The sequence below is a fragment of the Lissotriton helveticus genome, chromosome 6 (assembly GCF_964261635.1).
Source record: "Lissotriton helveticus chromosome 6, aLisHel1.1, whole genome shotgun sequence".
NCBI lineage: Eukaryota > Metazoa > Chordata > Amphibia > Caudata > Salamandridae > Lissotriton > Lissotriton helveticus.
The window spans coordinates 292124451-292150778 of NC_136067.1; the positions used below are offsets into that span (position 1 = coordinate 292124451).

A 26328-nucleotide genomic window follows, 5' to 3' on the forward strand; every position below is an offset into this window, starting at 1 on the left:
GGCCAGCAGGGAGAGCGGACCGGAAGGTGATAGACGGTCTCGCAGGGACTCCTGATTCCTGGAGTCCCTGCACGCTCGCAGCCCCGCTAGCACCTCTCACCCGCAGCCAACAACAGCAAGCAAGTCTCCTCAGTGTTCCCTTAAGCCCCTCTACGCGACGCGGCACCCGCGGAGCGGGTGCGGCGAGAAGTAGGCTTGGAGGTATGGGCGCCGCTGACGTCCTGGTCCGTTTCAGGTGAGGGCTCCGTATAAAAGCAAAGTGAACAGGCGTCAGGCGTCAGGCCTTAAAATAAATCACACAAAATCTTGGGCGCTCAACCTTACTGTACCTGCGGAGGAAATCCCATCCCTGAAGAAGGCTGTGCCCTACCAATGGGCGGAGAACCACATCAGGTACTTGGGCCTTGCCCTGACTCCCCACTTAGACACCTGGTCCTCGGTAAACTGGACAGAGTGTCGCAAAGCGGTTCTTGAGGACCTTCGGAAGTGGAAGCCTCTGATGCTCTCATGGCTGAGGCGTCTTAACGCGGTTAAAATGTCGATCCTCCCTAGAGTTCTATACGTATTCCAATGTCTGCCCACCCCTATTCCGCTCCACTGCATTCGGAGCCTTCAGCGCGAGATCACGTCCTTCATCTGGGGCGGGAAGCGCCCCCGATTCTCGCAGAAGGTTCTTATTTAACCAAGGGATAGAGGTGGTCTGGCATGTCCCAACTTGGTGCACTACTACTGGGCAGCGCACCTCCGCTTCGTGGTGGAGTGGGGCTCACGCGAAAGCGACAAGCATTGGTTCCATATGGACCGAGCGGTCACAGGATGTACCATAAGGGACCTACCCTGGCTCCCGCGGACGGCACGCTCCAGAAGTGCGTACCTGGCAGTCCCCACAAAAACGGTCCTGGAAATCTTGGATAGTGTAGCTGTGTCTAGGGGTCTCACTACGTTCCCATCCCCACACACCCCGATAGCGGGGAACCCACAGTTGCCCCCGGCTCACTGGACTCGGGCGTTTGACAAATGGACACAAGGGGACTGCAGAGTTGTTGGGGACCTTTTCCTTGGGGGCTCGCCCAAAACTTGGAAGGACTGCAGGGAGGAATTTAGGGTACAGCTGACGGTTGGCTTACAGCATGCTCAGCTACGCCACTGGACTGCGGGTGAAGACATGTACCAAGTGGCCACCCGGGCCTTCACGCCCTTCGAGAAGTTGGCGCGTTCCCTTGGGGGGCTGAAGAGGCTAATCTCGCAAATATACTACATACTGCAGCACCCTGCATCGACGCCTGCGCACCCCTATCAGAGACAATGGCAATTAGCGGCAGACATTGACCTCTCCCAATGGAACAGACTGTGGGGAGATATACCCAAGGTATACCGCAGTGTTTCGCAGAGGGAAAACGCCTATAAACTGCTCACGCAATGGTACTACACCCCGCTGCGCCTTAGCAAGATGTTCCCCAATGCCTCGCTGATGTGCTGGAGATGTGGCTCTGCGACTGGTGACTTTGTGCATATATGGTGGACGTGTCCGACCCTGGCTGTTTTCTGGAAGGAGGTGCTTAGCCATATCAAAGGGGTGCTGGGTTTCCCCCTGCCTGAGGAAGTGAGCACGATCCTACTCGGCATTCACCCTACCGCACTCAAGGCACTCACCCGCAGCGACTGGATCCTTACGCTCCAAATGCTGGGTACAGCTAAACAACTCATTGCCTTATACTGGAAGCGACCAGAGGCGCCGCCCATAGCGTCCTGGTTTGTGCGCCTTTGGCAGGTCCTGGCGATGGAGCTACTCACGGCAAGGTTGCAGGCGCGGGACACACGCTTTAGGGCGGTTTGGGAGCCCTTAGTGTGGCACCTTTGCTCTATAGAATATGCGCGACATATGCCCACTAGACTCCGCGCTCAGCACCTCTTCGAGGATGCAATCGTCCCTGCGGACCCGGCCAGGCTGTGCCCTTGACTACCATACACATTACAGATGCTACCACACACGCCCCCCCTGTACTTTGCTCCCCAGCACGCCGCGCGTACCCAGCACCCTCTCTCTGCCTACTCTCAGGCTCCTTTGCCTCACCTACTTCCTTTCCTCCTACTTGCCACTCTGGCCCTCGTCTCTCTATGAGACAGTTGCGCCCTGTTGGGCAGTTTCTGACAATTGGGCTAGTTGCCCGCCATATACCCTACTTGCAAAGCAGATATACGCTCGCATGCGACAAGTCTCTGCGAAATTCACCCCTAAGCCACGCGGCCGGCCCTCCCTGGAGGGTTGTAGGCAAGGCGCTGTGTTAAAGTTCCTCTCCCGTCCACGCTGGCGCTGAAACACGAGAGCTATCACATACGCGGCCGGCCTCGGCACGAGGTTGTAGGCTTAACGCTGTGTTCAAAATAAAACAGATTTGAATTAAAACCCGAAAATGGTACAAAATTTAAATAAACGCACCAGGAAACCCGAAAAATAAACGAAGTGTAAAACACATATCAGTTACAACAACTGAAATGCACTTCTTAAAAAAAAAAACGTAACTGCTCGGAAACGGGAAAGGCTGTTTCCAAAAACCTACAAGAGAAAAATAAACATTCCCACCCACATAAAACTTAGAATAATACATTATTAATAACTAGAACATACATATATCTAACCAAAAATAGGTAAAAAGCCACAAACACAAGAACTCCAAGGCCGTTACTGAGAAAACGCTAAGAAAACGTAAAAACGTTATTAACCAACTACATACGAAGTTAACCCTAACATAGTAGTCCACAAACAATAAATAACAAACTACTACCTTCAAAATTTACTTAAATTACTTAAAATATAACAAATAGCACTCTTGAATCTTCTAAAATGACCTAAAAAGACTAAGAGCGGTTACAAAATAAAAGACCCAAATGATAGTATTATCAAAATAATAGTGAAAAAAATGTCAAATAAATTTGTTTTACTAGTAGAAAATTGTTAAAACTGTATAAATTATTTTTGTACATTTATGCTATGTATTAATATTTTCTCTATAACAATATTATTTTTTTATAATAACATTAATTATTAATATAGTTTAATATTTAATGTTATAATAAAGAAAAACATAATGTGTTAAAATTAGTGAAAATGAAAGTAGTTTTTTTCAGTATTTATATAAAAAGTGTTACTAATATTTTAATGTATTAATATTAATATTATAAAATTAATATTAATAAAGTAAAAATATATAACAGATATTATAATTTTTTTTAATACATTGTATGATATTAACAATAATTAATATCTATGTTGTTATTTGAAAATATATCTACATATATAACATATATTGAAGTTCACATTTATATGTTACAAATGTATTACTATGTCATTTAATACAATTTTGATTTATTGTAATTTCTCTTAAAATGTATATACTCTATATATTATATTGTTCAATGTTTTCTCATTTACTATAGTATTTACATATACCAAAAATTTACTTTACTGGAAAAGTATCCAAAATCAAAAGTTTTTGTGACAATTTAGATTTATTTGTTTAAATTGTATAAAATCATTGATTAAACATGTATTATTTGCTTTTTGTACTATATGAACAAATAAAGAAAAAATGTGTTTAAAACTGTGTCATTTTGGTCTACTACCCATTATTAAATAATGACTACCAATATATAAAATTAAAATAATTTTAACTATATATATATATATAGATCTTATAATTTTTTACATATATAATGAACTATTGTTATCAATTTACTATTCACACATAAATCTACAATTTATTTAAGTAGATGCTGGACAATGAACATAAAACATTTACTAATCCAAATCCAATATAAAGACATTTTTAATTAATACTAAACACTTAACCTATTAAATTAACTATTCAAACTCCAATCTACATTTAATTAGGGTAGGTGCTGGACACTGAACCTATTTAATTTACTAATCCAACTCCAATATACGTTTAATTTGGGTAGGTGCTGGACACTGAACCTATTTAATTTACTATTCCAACTCCAATCTACATTTAATTAGGGTAGGTGCTGGACAATGAACCTATTTAATTAACTATTCCAACTCCAATCTACATTTAATTAGGGTAGGTGCTGGACACTGAACCTATTTAATTTACTACTCCAACTCCAATCTACATTTAATTTGAGTAGGTGCTGGACACTGAACCTATTTAATTTACTATTCCAATTCCAATCTACATTTAATTAGGGTAGGTGCTGGGCAATGAACCTATTTAATTAACTATTCCAACTCCAATCTACATTTAATTAGGGTAGGTGCTGGACACTGAACCTATTTAATTTACTATTCCAACTCCAAACTACATTTAATTAGGGTAGGTGCTGGACACTGAACCTATTTAATTTACTATTCCAACTCCAATCTACATTTAATTATGGTTGGTGCTGGACACTGAACGTATTTAATTTACTATTCCAACTCCTATCTACATTTAATTAGGGTAGGTGCTGGACACTGAACCTATTTAATTTACTATTCCAACTCCAATCTACATTTAATTAGGGTAGTTGATGGACACAGAACCTATTTAATTTACTATTCCAACTCCAATCTACATTTAATTAGGGTAGGTTCTGGACAGTGAACCTATTTAATATACTATTCCAACTCCAATCTACATTTAATTAGGGTAGGTGCTGGACACTAAACCTATTTAATTTACTATTCCAACCCCAATCTACATTTAATTAGGGTAGGTGCTGGACACTGAACCTATTTAATTTACTATTCCAACTCCAAACTACATTTAAGTAGGGTATGTGCTAGACACTGAACCTATTTAATTTACTATTCCAACTCCAATCTACATTTAATTAGGGTAGGTGCTGGACACTGAACCTATTTAATTTACTATTCCAACTCCAATCTACATTTAATTAGGGTAGGTGCTGGACACTGAACCTATTTAATGTACTGTTCCAACTCCAATCTACATATTAATAGGGTAGGTGCTGGACACTGAACCTATTTAATTTACTATTCCAACTCCAAACTACATTTAATTAGGGTAGGTGCTGGACACTGAACCTATTTATTTTACTATTCCAAATCCAATCTACATTTAATTAGGGTAGGTGCTGGACACTGAACCTATTTAATTTACTATTCCAACTCCAAACTACATTTAAGTAGGGTATGTGCTAGACACTGAACCTATTTAATTTTCTATTCCAACTCCAAACTACATTTAATTTGGGTAGGTGCTGGACACTGAACCTATTTAATTTAGTATTCCAACTCCAATCTACATTTAATTTGGGTAGGTGCTGGACACTGAACCTATTTAATTTACTATTCCAACTCCAATCTACATTTAATTAGGGTAGGTGCTGGACACTAAACCTATTTAATTTACTATTCCAACTCCAATCTACATTTAATTAGGGTAGGTGCTGGACACTGAACCTATTTAATTTACCATTCCAACTCCAATCTACATTTAATTAGGGTAGGTGCTGGGAACTCTAACTATGTAGATTTTTGTTATAAACTCCCCACCCGTATCCCCTATAAAAGCAACATTCCACTCATAAACATTTATTTGTAGTTCTAATTTCAATTTTCAAATTCCAAATTCTAAATTTTAAATGTATATTCATATTTCTATAGTATTATTTGACTAAATATTAACATCTCTATATAAATATTGTAACCACTCCCCACCCTTATTCCATTTAACACAAAATCCCACTGTGAAATTTTAATATTTATTTGATAATTTCAAATTAGAAATTTGATTTTTGAAAATTCAAATTCTAAAATTTTATTTCAAAATTCTAAAAAAATATTTATAAATTTCCTAAAAAATATTTTTATTTATAGATATTTAATTCACTCCCCACCCTTATCCCCTATGAACCCAACATCCCACTCCAACAATTTAAAAAAAATTCTAATTTCTAATGTCATTTTTCAATATATAAAATTTGATTTCAGATTTCAATGAAAAAGTTTTACAAATTATTATATTTTAATTGTATATTTTTAATACACTCCGCACCCTTATCCACTATAAAGCCAACATCCCACTCCTGAAATTTTTTTAGGTTTTAAAATTTCTAAATTCATATTTCAAAATTTCTTTTTCATTATTCAATTTTTTTATTACATTAATTTTTTTTATTTATTTATATATTTAATACACTCCCCACCCTTATCCCCTATAAACCCAACATCCCGCTCCTAAAATTTTTATATATTTTCGATTTTCATATTTCATATTTCAAATATTTAAATTTGAAATCTAATTTCTATGAAAAATGTTTTCAAAATTATATTTTTTATATATATATTTTTAATACACTCCCCACCCTTATCCCCTATAAAGCCATTATCCAGCTCCTAAAATTGTTATAGATTTTCAAATTTCTAATTTCATATTTCAAATTTTAAATTTCATAATTCGAATATTTTTTTACATTATTATTTATTTTATTTATATATTTAATACACTCCTCACCGTTATCCCCTATAAACACAACATCCCGCTCCTAAAATTTTTATATATTTTCGAATTTCATATTTCAAATATTAAATTTCGAATTCTAATTTATATGAAAAAATGTTTCTAAATAATATTTTTAAAATTTATATTTTTAATACACTCCCCACCCTTATCCCCTATAAACCCAACATCCCGCTCCTAAAATTTTTATATCATTTCAAATTTATATTTTCATATTTCAAATTTAAAATTTCGAAATCTAATTTATAATGAAAAAAAATTCTAATTATTGTTTTTTATATTTATATTTTTAATACACTCCCCACCCTTATCCCCTATAAACCCAACATCCCGCTCCTAAAATATATAATACATTATATAAATATTTTATATCATAATTAAACATTATAGCAAATTTATTTAGCATTTATTATTAATAATATATTAAACACATATATTTTTAAGTGTCAATATTTTGACATTTCGACATTATATGTATCAATATTTCTAAAATCGATATTACTTATCTCGATATTATTTACTATACATTCTAATCGATATTTTTCACAACGATATTTACTTCATCGATATTTCATACCTTTGATTTTGCAAACTCGATATTAGTGCAAATCGATATTATTAACTCGATATTGTGACTGTGTACCATTGGCATCTGCCTACAGGAAAGTACAGGCTAAGTCACGGGCAGATATTTTGAAGGACAAAGAGGAAGTCATAGTAGGAGAGAATATGAACATGAAGGATCACAAGGCTCAGTTTCGGATGATTACCGGCTACTCTGAGGATGCACACAATGTGAGACGCATCCTCAGACGCAACTGGCATATCCTGCAGACTGACCCTATAATAGGTAAGGATGTCCCGGAATCACCGTTGATGACTTTTCGTAAATCAAAGTCTTTGAAAGACATCCTAGTACAGAGTCATCTGCCACCTGTGGCACCTAGAACAGGAACCCTTGAGGACATGAGGGGCTTTTTCCCTTGTGGGAAATGTAAGGCCTGCGCCACGAGCAAAAGAACTTTGAGTTCCATGATCCCAGGTTGTAGTAAACCCAAAATGATTAGCAAATTCATCTCCTGTCTCACCCCATTTGTGGTGTATTGTTTGGTATGTCCCTGTGGACTCAAGTACATAGGGATTACCGTCCACAACGTAAAGGTCAGAATCTTGGAACATCAATGGGCCATAGTAAATAAGGATGAGAACTACCCCGTAGCACGGCATTTTGCCTTGAAACATCAAAGTAACAGAGAGCTACTAAATACTATGGCATTGACCACGTTCCAATAAACCCCAGAGGGAGGAATAGGTTACAGAGACTGAGGAGATTAGAATCTCGCTATATCATAGATCTACAAACCAAGACACCCAATGGGTTAAACCGTAGTGAGGAACTAACCGTTCACCTGGGATAGTTGTATATGATCGATCGTCACTGAATATGAGTTGTATTGTAATTTGTGTATTAGGTTACAACACATTGAATGATATCATTATGGTATTGCAATGCTCCATTTGTATTTTCAAGTTTATTTTTTATGCACTGTGAGTTCATCGGTGGGGGGTATGGAATAAGAATAATATTATTTTTCATCATATTGGTATACCTACGGACATCTGGCTATGCCGATATATGCTATATTTTGTTGTCCACTTGCGGGGCAGATTGATGTATAATATCTGGGTGGAGATCTCTCTCCCAGATATCTTCACAGTATCTTTATCAACATCTGGCCCCGAATATGTGGACCAGTGCCGATATATGGCGAGATTCTTGCAATGTCCGTTGATATTTACCAATATTGATGGTCTTAAAAGTGAAATTGTGTTCCTCAATTATACCCAACCTTTGAATTCAACACAGCGCATATATGTATGTATTTTGACATTAACTGTGCTAAGATGGCGGACGTTTTTCAAACCATTCTGCTGGGTGAACCCGTCGTCGCTGTTGTTATCCTAGTGACGCGGGAATGTTTATAAATTGTGCTTTATTGTCAAATGGTGTAACACTGACGAAGGATTATATCCGAAATGCGTCTGTTTTCCATACCATCTGCTGAATAAAACAACGTCGATGGATGCTTCCTGTGTGCCGAATTTCTGTTTTGAACTGACAGAATTGGTAGCGTATATTTATCATACTATTTATACATGTGAAAATGTCTCGATCCGCCTGTTTGCCTCGGTGGCACGGAAAAAATGAGTGGAACTGATGTCAGCATGCCGACGAGGTCCTCTTATGGCTCCGATGATGTCATACGATGTCGAAAGCGGAGCCGTGCTATTATGACGTCCTCGCTGACGTGGGAGAGCTCGGAAAGAATTTCTGTGGGAATGCCGGTGCAGTGGATATTCACCTAAGTGTTCAGGCTAGACCTTTGGAAGCAACTGTTTATGTTGCCACTCCGGAAACTGAAACCAGTGATCTGAGGGCAGAGGCCCTGCAGATGGCACACAAGGTGGGGTGCTCAGTTGTGTGCACCGGCGGGACAGCAAAGTGACAAGCACCACAACCCACAAAAAAGGTAACGAGGGCACTGAATAGCACAAGATCTTCTCTTTGTATCTGGCAGGAACAACAAAGTTAAAATGACCTAGTACCAAAATGTAGAATTAGTGCTACAATGGTCTTCAAGAGGACCTGCGATGCCGCTTCTGCCTCCAGTACCCTTGAGGCGGCACATGGGTCACGCGGTACGGTCATACTGCGGTGGGACGCACACTCGTTGACCTCTCATGGCACTGCTCCACACTTCAGGGAGGACGCTTTCTATTAGCTATGTTTTCTGATGACGTGTCACACCGGCCCGTCCTACAACAGAACTCCTTTAGATCTAAACAGACTCTTTCACTCTCTCACCGGAAGTGAAACCAGGCCACGCGGACACTTTCATAATACAACAGCCGGGAATGCACTTTTCGGTAAAAAAACCACATTCCTAATTAATCAAATAAACATCTCACTGAAGAACAGGGGCCAGCTTCGATCGGTAAACAGCTGTTACAATTACTTTTTTACTTTGCAAAACCATTACAACGCATGCATTACCACACATGCACTGTACATCGCAAAGTCATTACTACGCATTTTTTTAGAATGCATGGTCATTTACCATGCATGCCTTTACAACAATTTTTGTTGTAAAGGTATGTACGGTAAATGACTATGCATTCTAAAAAACATGTAGACGATCCATGTCGTTGTAAGGAAACAGAGGCTGTTCTTTTTTCTCACAACGACGTGCACTGCCCCTCAGAGACGACGTGAACCACGAGGAGAGCGGAACCACGAGGAGTGAGAGGTAAGTGGGACTGGGCATGGGTGGGGGTTTCTTTTCTAGAGTTTAGGGTAGTGCAGTGGTGTTTGGCTAGTGTAGGGGGTCGTGCTAGGGGTAGTGTTTTAGGGTTTAGGGTAGTGCAGTGGTGTATGGGTAGTGTAGGGGGTCGTGTTTTTGGGTTTATGGTAATGCAGTGGTGTTTGAGTAGTGTAGGGCGTCATGCTGGTGGTAGTGTTTTATGGTTTAGGGTAGTGCAGTGGTGTTTGGGTAGTGTAGGGGGTCGTGCTGGGTTAGATTTAGGGTTTAGGGTAGTCAGTGGTGTTTAGGTATTGTAGTGAGTCGTGCTGGGGGTAGTGTTTTAGGGTTTAGGGTAGTGCAGTGGTGTTTGGGTAGTGTTGGGGGGTCGTGCTGGAGGTAGTGTTTTAGGGTTTAGGGTAGTGCAGTGGTGTTTGTGTAGTGTGGGAGGTCATGCTGTGGGTAGATTTAGGGTTTAGTGTAGTGCAGTGGTGTTTGGGTAGTGTAGGGAGTCGTACTGGGTGTAGTGTTTTAGGGTTTAGGGTAGTCCAGTGGTGCTTGTGTAGTGTAGGGAGTCATGCTGGGGGTAGTGTTTTAGTGTTTAGGGTAGTGCAGTGGTGTTTGGGTAGTGTGGGGGGTCATGCTGGGGGTAATGTTTTAGGGTTTAGGGTAGTGCAGTGGTGTTTGGGTAGTGTAGGGAGTCATGCTGGGGGAAGTGTTTTAGGGTTTAGAGTAGTGCAGTGGTGTTCGGGTAGTGTGGGGGTCATGCTGAGGGTAGTGTTTTAGGGTTTAGGGTAGTGCAGTGGTGTTTGTGTAGTGAGGGAGGTCATGCTGGGGGTAGATTTAGGGTTTAGTGTAGTGCAGTGGTGATTGGGTAGTGTAGGGAGTCGTGCTGTGGGTAGTGTTGTAGTGTTTAGGGTAGTGCAGTGGTGATTGGGTAGTGTGGGGGGCCGTGCTGGGGGTAGTGTTTTAGGGTTTAAGGTAGTGCAGTGGTGATTGGGTAGTGTGGGGGGCCGTGCTGGGGGTAGTGTTTTAGGGTTTAGTGTAGTCCAGTGGTGTTTGTGTGGTATAGGGAGTTGTGCTGGGGGTAGTGTTTTAGTGTTTAGGGTAGTGCAGTGGTGATTGGGTAGTGTGGGGGGCCGTGCTGGGGGTAGTGTTTTAGGGTTTAAGGTAGTGCAGTGGTGATTGGGTAGTGTGGGGGGCCGTGCTGGGGTAGTGTTTTAGGGTTTAGGGTAGTGCAGTGGTGTTTGTGTAGTGTAGGGGTGATGCTGGGGGTAGTGTTTTAGGGTTTAGGGTAGTGCAGTGGTGTTTGGGTAGTGTAGGGGGTAGTGCTGGGGTAGTGTTTTGGGTTTACGGTAGTGCAGTGGTGTTTGTGTAGTGTAGGGGTAGTGTTTTAGGGTTTAGGGTAGAGCAGTGGTATTTGTGTACTGTCGTGGGTCGTGCAAATAAAGTGAGGAAAGATATGCATAATCCTCGCCTCCGTTCTGCCATAAAATTCATTAAACTTTATTTGATCTGATTTAGAAACATAGATCATAAAAGTGTACATAAAAACAGTAAATCCTCTTTCCTAATACAATACAGTGAGAATTAATTTAAACCAGTAGGTAAAAACGGGTGTTATAAAGCCCGGTTCAGAGCAACTTCAGGTTAACAGAATCGTAAAGTTCAATGTTTCGCAAAATCAATCTCATGTACTTCATGCATATTTTGCCATGATGCTTTTCGACCGTCAGAACACGGTCTTGATCACATGACACGCTGCCATATTACCAACATTTAAATAGTGAAACAACAACCACCAATGTGTGAAAGAAACAAATCATGTTCATAGACATAGAAATCAGACTCTTGAGTAAATACTTGCAATGAAAATGGAATACTCGAAAACAACAATAACATACACGTTAGTACAATCAAAGCATCACTTGGCAATTGACTCAAAATACTGTTAACACCAGACTGAGTCATTCGAAAAAAACGTATTGTTAAATCGTCATAATCATTCAGTGATGAATTAGACGCAACAGCGTGTTTACCAGACAAGATAATATTGATATATATCATGATATATTCAATGAGTATCAAAGTGCTAGTGCTTAAATATTGACAAACAGCTAAATGTATATTAATAACTTTATACCTCAGTAAAGGAAACACGCTTAAAAAATCTATCAAAATCCATTAGACACAAGTACTGGTGTGTTATCAATACATTTGAATAAAAGAGCCAACATCTGTGATGTGCAAGTACATCTACTCTGTTTGTATCTCAAATATAATATCAGTCAGTCAAAAAGCTTTATTATCGGTTAAAAACCATAAAAGCACATAAATAGACAATACAGATAAAAACAAGTCATTAGGCAACAATAAGCTGCATTCATAGAACGGCCTAAGGATATAAAAATGGTTAAAAGATACAGTGATACAAACATAGCAGAGACCTGTGCAATTCAACATAGAGCACTTGATGGATAGTCCCTGAGCAAGTTATTTATGAGGTAGTTTCTATGTTGCAGTGATTGTGCTAGCACGGGAGAGGCAGGTTGGCATTTTTAATTTTCGCGCCTCTAGTGCACCACATAGACAGTAGAAATCTAGCAGTCGCAAACACAATCAAAGGGGCAGTGTCATATTTTAAGATTCTAAATACCTCCCTATAATCCATGAGGCCCCTGGACTTGCAGAGTTGGATGATCCATTTGGCTCTTGCCTTAGAGTACGAGGGGCAGAAGAGCAGAACGTGCAGATCTGTCTCTTCACTACCCTCACACCCTGGGCAGGAACTCGATGTGTGAGGAACATTTTTCCACTTGTTTGTCACGGCCCTTAGTGGCAGTGATCCATGTCTGAACTGGACATAACGTTTCTTGGCCAGTAGGGGCTGGATATCGTCCAGGAATTTCTCAAAATGTGGTATAATCTTGATATCCAAAAAGGTATTAGTCAGCCTACCCAAAGAGGGGTTTGCTATGTAAGTTCCGTTCGATAACGCTTCAGTGCAAGGCTCATCGACCTCTTGGTAGTCAAGGCACATGCTTCCTCAGGAGAGGACCACACGCATCCCCTACCAAGTGCATGGCAAAGCTGTTTAATATACTTTAACCAGGGGATTTTTCCCACCCCCTTCTGGACAAAAGGTCCCTTAGGTCCTCCCTGTAGTTTGAAAGCTCCGGGGTGGACCAGAGTTGCCTCCAGTACAGCAGGGGACGGTTTGAAGTGATCTCCTGTATTGGAGCCAGGCCTAGATCTAGCCGTAATGGGGTCAAGGGGGCGCTCTGGGGGAGTCTCAAGAGGTGCCTGATAAAACTATTCTCGGTAGAGGATAGAGAAATGGCGGAGGCATGACCCCAAAGGTCTGCACCATAGAGCGCTCCACCCCTTGCCTGGGCTTTGTAAATTTCCACGGACGGTCCCAATAATTTGAGAGAGCTCTCATTGTACACCTTTAGGATATCGCCAGAGGATTGGGCCAACTTCAGGTTTGCCTTAGCCAATTGGGACCCCCACTCCATTCTATCATTTAATGTTACCCCCAGGTAGTCAAAAGTGGATACTCGTTCCAACACCGAGCCATCCAAATGGGTGTGGGGACAGTTGAATGATTTGGCGTTGTAAACCATAAACTTAGTTTTGGAGAGGTTAATCTCCAGGTTCCTCGGTCTACAAAAGGAGCAGAACGCCTCCAGTGTTCGCTGGATACCCATGGAAGATTTTGATAACAGAAGGGTATCATCAGCGAACATCAGGTCTGGTATCTTGCGACCTGCTAAACTGGGTGAATCTAGATCCCTTGCTCCCATTAGATGTTCAATCAGCCCGTTAAGGAAGAGGGAGAAGAGCGTGGGAGCCAGCACGCACCCCTGCCTCACTCCCCTTTCCACTGGGAACGGTTCCGAAAGCGCCAGGCCTAGATTTTTTTCAATATTTTTGTACTTACCATTATAAGTTTGATATTATGGAATAGGTGGATGGCTGCACTGACTTCATCATGTTTCGCTCTCTTACTGGTCAAAAAAGGTAAAAATGCAACAGCTGTTACTGTTTTCCCAATTTAACCATGGGTTGGAACTTCAAGTGATATTCAGGCTGAATGCCCTGGGCTTTTTTCTTACAAAAAATGCTGAATGCCACGAGCATCTAATTGATTCCCTGGAAGACAGGGAATGCTTTAACAGTCTTCTGCAAAACCTGTATTATTTTTCTCTACTAAAATCATGAATGCTTCTAAAGGCCACAAATGTTTTGTAAGATAGTGAATGAACTAGCTCCACTTGTAGTAGGTCAAAAAGATTACGAGCACTATTGCAATAGAAGACTCTAATCCCTCTCTGTTTTCTGCAGTTTCAATACCCCTCCCCCTAAGATATATACTTCATGCTGATTAGTTTTCCAGATATTTCTCTCATAGTTCCTACTTTTAAATCAGGGCATCCATTACATCTTTGCACTGTAAGACTAGTGCACCAACTAGACCCAGGTTGTTGCTTCTCCACTGTACAACATCTTGTGTTATTCATTGAATTAAGGCCTTGTCCCTCAGAACTTCAAAATAGCTGTAGTTCTACCTTTAACATAACATGTTTTGTGCAGCTCTACAAAAGTTCACATTATGGATTCAAGCTTGAATGAGATTTTTTTAACCAGTGGCATCTAAAAATCTAACATGTGGTACATGTTGGTACAAGAAACTGCAGAGATCTTTGTTTCAAAAGTACAACATAGACAAAGATTAACTTCTCTCAGGCAAATGATACATAAGCCAGATTCACTGAGTAAGAGTAAATATGTTTGACAAAGTAAATGAGCAATGCGATTCTGGCAATAAACCATTTTCTCTATGTTTTATAGCTTGTTATTCTGCCTGACTGAAGCTTGGCAATAGTGTTTGCTAGACGCTAATTTCATTTCTCTGGCTGAACCCCAGTGCTTTCACTACTGATCTCTGTAAAAGATCTGCTGAAACAATGGGCTGCCAGGAAGTGGGAGATTAGCTCCTCAAACCAAGGTCATGCTTCCTGTGAAATGAAAGACACAACACTTGGTCTTTTTGTTGTAGAGGGGACATAATCAGATAAGGAGTGCTTAATTTGAACCAGTGGTTTCCGGTGCTCAGCACTGGCACTTAATTGTCAACACCAGCACTTATGACAGTCTGCTACATAGTGGTGCTGTTTGTCTAATTTACAGATGAAGAGATGAGCATAACAACATTACTTATCTATAATGCCCCTACACCAGTTTTTCAGTGAATTTCCAAGTTTTTAAAAATGTAAAATAAGATGTTCTTAGGAGTAGAATTTTTTTCTCAGTTGAACTTTTCTTTCTCGGTTTTGCTCCCCCATATTTGGTTCAGGGGCCTTATTCTCTGGTTTCCAGTTATTTACATACCTAACCATAAAGCGACTTTAACCTTTGTTTTTGTCAGTGAATTTTCAAGGTTTTTTAATTGGAAAGTAACAATATGAAGGCTGTCATTTTAATAAGATAGACCTCCTAGCTTCTTCAAAGGTTCAGAAATCCAAAATAGAAAAGGCACGTCTATTGGTTTTATCAGGGTATCAACACTTCAACATATATAAAGCAAACCTTGGTCAATAAATCACCACAATAGTTTATCAATAACGTTAATCCAATGTATTCCCAAGTACTTTGGCTATGATTAATAATATTTACTGTTACAAAAATATTTTAAATAAAGCATGTTTATTCAAAACTGAGTCTTTAGCTCACACTCTTCAGGCCTCAAAATGTAGCCATGGAACCAATCATAAGAAGTCCACCAATCCAGCTGAGGAGCATACAACTCCAGCTTGGGGTGCTTTATAAATATTTTAAGCTGTCTGGGGTCATGTATTCAATGACTTGCTTACTGCCAGTTTTTAAAAAATTTCTTAGAGGGACTGCTGCACTCCCTGCAACACCCCCAACTTTAAAACAAATACTTGGTCGAGCCACTGCTCCTCCTAGGGGCAACACAAGGATCTAAAAATAAAAGCAAAAATATCTTATTGGGAATTATGGGGCACTCCCCAGCAGGAGCATCGAATATGAAATGGGTCTACTCGACTCATTTCACAGTCACCAACAGTTAGGACTCAACAAATGCAGGCAATGTTCGTGGCCACGAGGGAATGTCCCATAGCCCCTGTGGCCCCACCGGCTCGCCTTTCATCCAGTGTGCAGCGGGAGTTGGTCTTTGTTTTTTTTAAATGGGTACCCGCTACCACTTAAGGCAAACACAACCTGCTCTTGGGACAAAAACTGCCCTTGGTGCCAAAAGGGGAGGTCAGTGGCCGCCACCGCCCCTCAGGCTCATCATCAAATTCTCCTCCAGGGTGCTTGATGGAGAGCCGGTTTCATAATGTTAAAAAAGGGGAAAGGGAATGAGGGTTGGGCATGCACAGAGGTTTGAGTGCTCCTCAACAGTGGTGCTAAAAAGAATATTATCCTCTGTGCAACTGCAGATATGGTTTATGTATGGCCTTTTTTCGTGTGTGTTTGTTTTAACAACTGTGTTTAACCAAAACCACAAGGCAAGCTTTTACACTTGTGCAGCAAGGTAAAATCACACTGAAAAGATATGTGGCTATTAGGAGAGTTTTTTCCCTTTGTTTACTTCTGTAAAATAATAGTTACATACAATCTGTAAGGCAGTAAATAGTATTACAGCAAAAATATCAGTAGTTTACACATTTAACACTGAGCATAACATTTAACCCCCCAAATAAATAATACCCCAAGGCGGTAATCTGAATTAGGCTTCTGGAATATTGGAATAATGCTTTGCCACCACTTCACACACTGTGCCATCAGTCAGAAAAGTATATTTGAATTTAATCTTCCTCCTCTGAGTTTTAGAACCAGCTTTGATTTATAGTCCAAAATGTTTGCATTTCTATTCATGGGACAAATTATCTCAATAGGAAATGGCAGGTGGAGTGTATTCCGGCTGTGTTTTGTTGTGGAAGTGCAGGAACTCTTAGTCAATTATTTTATGTACAGCTCAAGGTGGAAAGTTCAATGTTCATGGCCTGTGTGCTCAGTACTCAAGGTCTACAGCTTAACAACACATATACATTTAATATGTACCTTTTATATTCAAATGTATGACATGTTTTTGTTGTATCTTCCAGGTGAATCTTCCAAGAGCGTTGATGATCGCTGTCCCACTAGTCACCTGTCTTTATATCATGGTGAACATCAGCTACTTCACCGTAATGAGCACGGGTGAGCTTCTGGCATCAGGAGCTGTGGCTGTCAGTTGGGGGTAAGTATGGAAGCTGCCATCCCTGGCCTTTGCATTTTACAATGCATTTTATATTACTTGCAGTAGAAAGAATAACACCATAACATCATCTTCTGAGATGTTTCTTCGTACTGTTGACAGGTAAAAGATGTTTATTGCTACCCAAATCAATGGTACTCATTTTATCAACCTCAGAAGGATAAAAGGCTAAGGGGATCTTCCAGGATTTGAAGCTGTGACCATGAGGTCAAATACAGGTCACTGGAGTGGATACATTAGTCCAGTTAGCCACCAGAACCAGCATTCTGCAACACTGAGAGTGTTCTGTAACTAAAGGACTGAGACTTATTTGACATGCAGCTAGATTACAAATATAGAGTCGCTCTTCTGAAATCTAAGATTGTGGTTTCACAAGACCTAGCATTCTGCAGCTCACATAGAAAGGGCAAAACACCATTAATGATTGTTTATGAGCAGGAAGGTGTTCCTGCACATAAACAATCATTCCCTGCAATGCAAGCACCCTTGCACTGTGGTGCAAGGGTGACTGCGTTGGAGCTAGGCAGCTATTTTTAGTGAAAACACAGGGATGTGCTGTATGGTTGCAAATATGGCGCATCTCTGCATTTTGGAAATTCCAGAGCGCGGTGCTGCTTAATTTGGCACAGCTCTGTGCTCTGCCATTTTCTTGTAAATATGCTCCTTAGTGTCACTTCAAAAGAGCACATGGTTTTACAGCATTTCTGTCATCATATAGAGTGACCATGGAAGCTTGTACTATAGAGCCTCATCTCTGGATCCTGGATCAAAGTACTGGTTAAGCTGGCATGTGTTTAGTCCCAGGACTGACTAGTCAGCACTTTAACATAGTTCAAAAGTTAGGAAGCGCCTCCAATTAGGTATTGTATGATCAGCATATGCCAGAGCCTAGGAAATAGGAGTTCCAACTAGGTCCTGGGACAACAGAAGTTTCAACTAAATGGTTCCAACTAGCTCAGCTACAGATGTGTATCAAGGCCCAAGCAGTAGACCAACTCCTTTGTGAAGCAAATCATGCAGGGACTGGAAAAAATGTGAGTCCTCTGTCAGGGGAACGCAGACAAACTACAAAAGGCAGTATCACCCCACCAACTGGACACTGTAACCCTCTGCAACAGCAACCTGGGGTAAGATAAGGAATACAAAGTTGGGCATCCTTACACATATTTTGTTAACATATGCACAAAGGGGCGCCAAATGAATTCCCTTCCGCACACTGTCAGGCACTGAGAGGGCTCCATACTCATCCTTGACCATGCAAACAGTGAACACCTTTTGCTCCTGACTCTCACACGGAGGTGAACCACATCGGACACTGATAACAACTTTTACACATGGGAGGACAGAGGGCATCACCCCTTGTCGGAGACTAGTGAAATAGTTTGCTACTTTGCCATAAATCATGCTGTATCTACGACTAGCACACTAGCACTACATTGACCACATAGAGAGGACAGTAGCCAGTCTCTCATAAGGGGGCACTTTGGGTGCTTACTTTGGCTTCAGAATGTTGCTCTTGGGTCTCAATTCATGTAACAGGAAGCCCCACATTGATCTTGCATAATAGTTGGACTCAATGGTGGAAAAATCAAAAACACAGTGTGTAATAAATACCCTACTCCTTTCTTTAGTAAAAGTGCATGTATTAAGCAGAGGAGTGTAATGCCATTCGAAGCCGCCCTCCAGCATCTCATTCTAACTGCCCAATCTCTGTGGAATTGAATCCCAGTGTCGGGAATTCATTCCACAGTGATGTAAGTTGCAACACATCACCTCATTGAATCCATGACAAGTACAAGTACTAAATATCGATGACCAATAAATCGACCTCCTATATTTAACTAACAAACAACATAAATATCGAGTTAACAATATCGTTAAACACAAATAGCGACCACAAAAACATTGTAAGCACACATTTCGAAATCAATTATATCGACAGTCTTAAATAAATATAGCACATAACTTAAATATCGTAAACAAAAATATAGTAATCAATATAATCGACAATACATAAATATCGACAGCTAGAAAACATAACAAACACAACTAAAACGAAAAATTCACAATAAAAATAAATAAGCATACTAAATAAACTAAAACATTTTAAATGAACATACTTAATTTATAAAACAATTATAAACAATATAATACCTTTTCAAAAACAACATACCTTAAAAAGACCTTTCATAAAATGAGAAAAACACAGCAAAATTCGACGTTACAAATTCACATACAATTAAATAATTAACAAAGTGAAAAAATTCAGGAAAATGGTGAGGCAACGGGGAAGATGGCGTCTGGCTGACGGCGGCGGCTAGATCGCGCTAAATGCAGAGGAAAGCGACAGCGATAAGGTGTGCCAAACGCGCTCGGATTAAGTGAATTCTAAAAAACACCAACCTGATGATTGACGACGGCGGCGGTGAGGATTGTTTTGTGGCCGCGGAGAGGCTGATCACGGCTATCCTGCACGCAGTGTCAGCGGCACTAGCAGAGCTACGAGAGCTCCAAGAGGGAGCTCGCGGAGCCGGCGGAGGTAAAGCAGGAGGCGGAGACAGCCTCAGCCGCAGGCAGGGAAGCGGAGCCCAGAGCCTTGACGTCAGGGAGTGGAGAGCACTCAGGACGGCACAGAGAGCAGGGAAGACCAGCTTCGACAGGATGGCGCAGAAAAACGTAAGTGGATGTCGGGGGAAGATCCCTGATGCAGAACAGGGGGGTGCGCCCCTGAAATCAGGTACACAACCAAAAGAACAGGGTAAAGAACTGGGAAAAGGAACAAAGAATACCCCAGGTGAGCCAGCTGATATAAGGAAAGGAAATGATACAGGGAGCAATACAAGGGGGAGAGGACTTAAGCAAGGAGAGGAAAATAATGGCGGTCCAAAAAATATTACCAGTTTTTTTTCCCCCCGTGAAAGAAATGGGCCAAGCAAAAAAAGGCACAATTAGCCCCTATAGAGATAGCATAGCCCCAAAGGGGAGGAAGGCTGCGCCAGCCGGTGTATACGAGTCTGTAATCATTGAAGACCCCACTGCCGTCTCCTCTGAGCCAGGATCAAAAATAACCACTTTAGGAGCGGAATGGGGGGGGGGGCAGATGTATGAAGTGATCTGGATCTTACAGAAGCTTGTCTAGCTTGTCCAGAAAAAGGAGTGGATGGTTCAGCTACCCAAACCTTGGAACAGAGTCAGGAACTGCCAACTAAACAGACTGAACAGACTGTAACGAAGCCGGGCTTCAAAATATCATCCAAAAGGCCCTTAAGTGAGGATCAGAGGATCACGAAGGTTTTAGTTCAGGAGCCCACCGCTAGTAGTGAGGACACACAGGATCTTGGGGACTTCTATTCAGTAACGGATGGATCGGAACCCACCCCCTCAGAAGCCGAGACGGATAGTGAAAGTGTCTCGCGGACCAGCACAGCAATCAGCTCGGAGCCTGGGGAGGGAGCAAGATTAAAAGATAAAGATAAAGATACCTTTGTGAAGAAAAGAAGGCTAACTAGGAGACAAAGGGATTCTCTCTCCCAGGAAAAAACAGAACGGCCGAGGGCGAACAGAACCCATTCATGTGCTGCTTTAAACTGGGATTATTCAGCTACTAGAAAGGTATATCCAGAGCAACAAACACAAGGATCAACAAGGACAGAAGAGGAAAACGCCTCACTGCGAACAATATTGGACTCCATCAAGCAATTCCAGGAGGAGACAAGGGCTGAAGGAAAGAAAAACAGGCTGGCTACGAAAAATCTTCAAGGAGCTGTGAGGAAGGTGGCAAAAATTTGTACTGATACAAATACCTGGATGGCGCAATTGGAAGAGCGCACAAGCCAGCTGGAGGACTGCCAGGCTAAAGACACAGCCAGATTAAATATGTATGACAAACAGTATTCAGATATACAATGGAAGCTGGAGGACATGGAGAATCATCAGAGACAAAACAATCTCAGGGTCCTAGAAATAGAAGAAGGGGCGGAAGGAGACGATATCCGGACCTTTGTGCTGAAATTAATGAAGGGAGCATTCCCGGAACTTAGTCAGTGGGACTGGGAAAAAGAAATACAGAGGGTTCATCGCTTCCCACTAGCTCTCAAAAAGGTACACACCAGATCAAAAGATGAAGTGATGAGACCTCGAGCAATATTAATATACTTTGGAAATTATTTACTGAGAGAGGAGGTATATTCTAAGGCTCGTCCGAATTCTAAACGATCCTATGACAATCATATATTCTTTACCACCCCGCATTTTTGTCATCACACAGTTGAGAGACGTTTGCGTCTGAGAGAATTGATAGAACCTTGCCGGCAGATGGGTTTTCAGGCATATCTCATGAATCCGGCAAGGCTCAAGATCATTTACAAAAACACAGTTAGAGTGTTCCAATCTGAGATTCAAGCTAAAGCCTATATGGATAATTGAAAACCGAAAAACAAAAATGGAAATACAAATGTCGAAGCCCCGGGAGAATGAGAATAAGAAAAAAGGGGTCTTAATAATCCGCCGCCATAGATATGGATATTAATATTCTGACATCTTATGACACTTGATATGACTATGATATGACTATAATAATGATATAGCAGTTATCGCTAGCTAAAAACAGTAGAATAGAGTAGAGAGGGGTATCTTGAGGGAAAAGGGGACTCAATGTAGATATATACTCAATGGAGGAGCTTTGTGTTTCAAAGAGGGAAGTCAGGAGGGTGATATGGATACAAAACACACCTTAAAGGAAGGAACATATCAACATAGAAACTCGGCAGATAGAGGTCGACCGCCAGGCACCATCGCAGAGACTTTTTAGTCTGCTTGCTTTTTTTGTTGGGGGTGGGGGGGGAGGGTTAGTGAAGGGGGGACTCTAGCTGGGGTTTGGGGGTCAAAAAAGGGAAAAAATCATCATCATCATTTTACAATGTTAAACAGAGCGAGGCATATGGGAGGAATGAAGTGGAATCTGATCAAACTACATGCGGATAGCTACATTGAATATATATGTGGATTGAATGATGCAAGAAAACGCAGGGATTTGAAAGAATATTTGAGAACCCTGCACACAGATATAATTGGTCTACAAGAGACGCATATAGAGGCCTCTCGTAAGGCCTTAATGGAACAGTTATGTTACCAACTTTTAACATTCACTGCGCAAGGGACCAGAACATGAGGGGTGGCGATTTTAGCTCGCATTAGGGGGCTAATAGTAGAAAAATAACTTGCTGACAAATATGGTCGATGGGCTATGGTACAATGTCAGATACAGGGATGGAACTTCACTCTATGCTCGATATATGCACCTACATCTGATGATCCGAATGTATTTAACCTAGTTAATATCCAGATGGCAACCTGGCGTCTCCCAATAATAATGTGTGGGGACTTGAATATTAATGGGCTCAACGGCCTCTGGAAAGATGATCCGACTAGATTTAAAGGCCGAAAGAGAAAAAGCCATAAAGCCCTGATCCAAATGATGAAAGACAACGGCCTCACAGATATATGGGAACAGAATTCAATCGGCGGAGGCAGCACATATTATTCAGCCCCACACAAGGCCATCGCTCGGCTAGATTATTTCCTAGTCTCATCCACACTGATAACACTCTCTAAAATAAGTAGGTTGCCAAGGATTATGTCTGACCACAATCCCCTGATATTAGAGGTAGAAGTTTCAGACACTCAGGCACAATTTACGAACTGGTCATTTGAGAGAGCGTTGTTATAAGATAGGGACTCTATCACACATATGGGCAGGTGGCTCAGAGAGTTTTTAGATATAAACAGAGGGTTTGCACAATTAGGGACAGTATGGGATGTATTGAAAGCAGTCATTAGGGGAGAAACGCTGAGCTATACTATCAGGGGTAATAAAGTAGAAAAGGTAGGGACAGAGGAGAAGATGAGAGCAGTCACCATACTGGAGGAAGATCTAGTCAAGGCCATTAGTCGCAAGGAAGACATTAATGAGATCTTGCAGAAATTAGCCCTAGCCAAAGCAGCGATAGGGGACATAATCGCCTCTAAAGCGGCTGGAAAATTCCTAGCTTGGAAACAAGAACAATATGAGTACAGTGAGCAGGCCGGGCGGCTATTAGCAATAAGAACTAGGCAAGCGGGTACAAGAGGGGATATCCCAGAGATAATATCTAGTACGGGGGTGAAATCTACTACACCTAAAGGGATCTGTTCGATATTTCAGGAATTCTATCAAGAACTGTACAGCGCAGATAGGGAGGCACCTAGGGAAGAAATAGAACAGTATCTGGAATTAGCAGAAATGGAAAAATTGAATTTTGAGGATAAAGAGGATATGGAGACGAGTTTCTCCATTGAGGAACTACAGGGAGCGGTTAATGATTTACCCACTGGTAAGGCTGTGGGTCCCGATCTTATCCCACTTGAGTTCTATAAAAAATTCCTCCCGGCAATACAAGGGGATTTGTATAACCTCATGATCCAAATTCAAAATGGTGCAGCACCTCCGAAATCCTGGGGAGAAGCTACAATGGTAGTATTCCTGAAGAAAAATAAATCCCCCACACAACCAGGTTCCTATCGACCGATCAGTATAATGAACAGTGACACAAAAATCTATTCAAAGATATTAGCAGGTAGGCTGAGTGCTAAGATTGGGAAGATAATTTCGCCAAGGCAACATGGGTTCATCCCAGGTAGGGGTACCGCAGACCACATTAGAAGAGTCTGTACACTCTTTGATGGTGTGGCAGCCTCACGAGGCCCTATGGCTCTTATCTTATTAGATGCGGATAAGGCATTTGATAGGGTCTCGTGGGGCTACCTTTGGTCGGCACCAGAGAAGGTTAATGTGGGCAAGGGATGTATAGGGGCCCTACAAGCACTATATATAAAGCCTAAGATCAGACTTAGAATAATGGGTGAGGTAAGCGGAGCTATAAACATCGGGCGAGGGACCCGTCAGGGCTGTCCTTGCGCCCCGCTTCTCTTTGCCTTCTATATTGACTCCTTTATAAGGAGAATAGACAACAATAGAAACATCTTGCCGACAACATTAAATGGTTTACAACAAGGGGTGGTGATGGACAGAGTCTCTGAATTAAGCAGAGTACTCTCACCCAGTCAAGAGATCAGGGCTAGATCCAACACCGTTTTTTAGCTCATTGCACCATCCCAGTTTCAGAACCTGGCTGTATGCAAATTAGTCTGTCCCTGGCCCAGTGCATCATGGGAACAGGGCAGACCAGACTACAAAAGCCAATTCTTACACTGGGAAGGAAACAAGCTTCCGGGGACCGGTTTCTGCCATTGCAGGCATCTTCGGCCCGGCTTGCTTGAATCCTGATGGTGCAATGAGCAAGGGACTCACATCTGAGTATACCCTTCCACGCTTAGGGTGGACAAAATAATTTACAACAAGGGGTGGTGATGGACAGAGTCTCTGAATTAAGCAGAGTACTCTCACCCAGTCAAGAGATCAGGGCTAGATCCAACACCGTTTTTTAGCTCATTGCACCATCCCAGTTTCAGAACCTGGCTGTATGCAAATTAGTCTGTCCCTGGCCCAGTGCATCATGGGAACAGGGCAGACCAGACTACAAAAGCCAATTCTTACACTGGGAAGGAAACAAGCTTCCGGGGACCGGTTTCTGCCATTGCAGGCGTCTTCGGCCCGGCTTGCTTGAATCCTGATGGTGCAATGAGCAAGGGACTCACATCTGAGTATACCCTTCCACGCTTAGGGTGGACAAAATAATTTACAACAAGGGGTGGTGATGGACAGAGTCTCTGAATTAAGCAGAGTACTCTCACCCAGTCAAGAGATCAGGGCTAGATCCAACACCGTTTTTTAGCTCATTGCACCATCCCAGTTTCAGAACCTGGCTGTATGCAAATTAGTCTGTCCCTGGCCCAGTGCATCATGGGAACAGGGCAGACCAGACTACAAAAGCCAATTCTTACACTGGGAAGGAAACAAGCTTCCGGGGACCGGTTTCTGCCATTGCAGGCGTCTTCGGCCCGGCTTGCTTGAATCCTGATGGTGCAATGAGCAAGGGACTCACATCTGAGTATACCCTTCCACGCTTAGGGTGGACAAAATAATTTACAACAAGGGGTGGTGATGGACAGAGTCTCTGAATTAAGCAGAGTACTCTCACCCAGTCAAGAGATCAGGGCTAGATCCAACACCGTTTTTTAGCTCATTGCACCATCCCAGTTTCAGAACCTGGCTGTATGCAAATTAGTCTGTCCCTGGCCCAGTGCATCATGGGAACAGGGCAGACCAGACTACAAAAGCCAATTCTTACACTGGGAAGGAAACAAGCTTCCGGGGACCGGTTTCTGCCATTGCAGGCGTCTTCGGCCCGGCTTGCTTGAATCCTGATGGTGCAATGAGCAAGGGACTCACATCTGAGTATACCCTTCCACGCTTAACGTGGACAAAATAATTTACAACAAGGGGTGGTGATGGACAGAGTCTCTGAATTAAGCAGAGTACTCTCACCCAGTCAAGAGATCAGGGCTAGATCCAACACCGTTTTTTAGCTCATTGCACCATCCCAGTTTCAGAACCTGGCTGTATGCAAATTAGTCTGTCCCTGGCCCAGTGCATCATGGGAACAGGGCAGACCAGACTACAAAAGCCAATTCTTACACTGGGAAGGAAACAAGCTTCCGGGGACCGGTTTCTGCCATTGCAGGCGTCTTCGGCCCGGCTTGCTTGAATCCTGATGGTGCAATGAGCAAGGGACTCACATCTGAGTATACCCTTCCACGCTTAGGGTGGACAAAATAATTTACAACAAGGGGTGGTGATGGACAGAGTCTCTGAATTAAGCAGAGTACTCTCACCCAGTCAAGAGATCAGGGCTAGATCCAACACCGTTTTTTAGCTCATTGCACCATCCCAGTTTCAGAACCTGGCTGTATGCAAATTAGTCTGTCCCTGGCCCAGTGCATCATGGGAACAGGGCAGACCAGACTACAAAAGCCAATTCTTACACTGGGAAGGAAACAAGCTTCCGGGGACCGGTTTCTGCCATTGCAGGCGTCTTCGGCCCGGCTTGCTTGAATCCTGATGGTGCAATGAGCAAGGGACTTACATCTGAGTATACCCTTCCACGCTTAGGGTGGACAAAATAATTTACAACAAGGGGTGGTGATGGACAGAGTCTCTGAATTAAGCAGAGTACTCTCACCCAGTCAAGAGATCAGGGCTAGATCCAACACCAACGCCATTAAATGGGATCGTGACAAAAATTTTAGGATATGC

The 26328-nt window shown here is 41.9% G+C and overlaps 1 protein-coding gene across 1 annotated transcript in view; it reads left to right on the plus strand.

Moving 5' to 3' along the window:
• LOC144762267 (b(0,+)-type amino acid transporter 1-like) overlaps nt 1-26328 on the plus strand; it is a 471604-nt gene that overhangs the window by 215497 nt on the left and 229779 nt on the right. The window contains exon 3 of the mRNA XM_078647409.1: nt 16924-17057. Within this exon, the coding sequence (XP_078503535.1) occupies nt 16924-17057 (134 nt within the window). The remainder of the gene's footprint in view (nt 1-16923; nt 17058-26328) is intronic.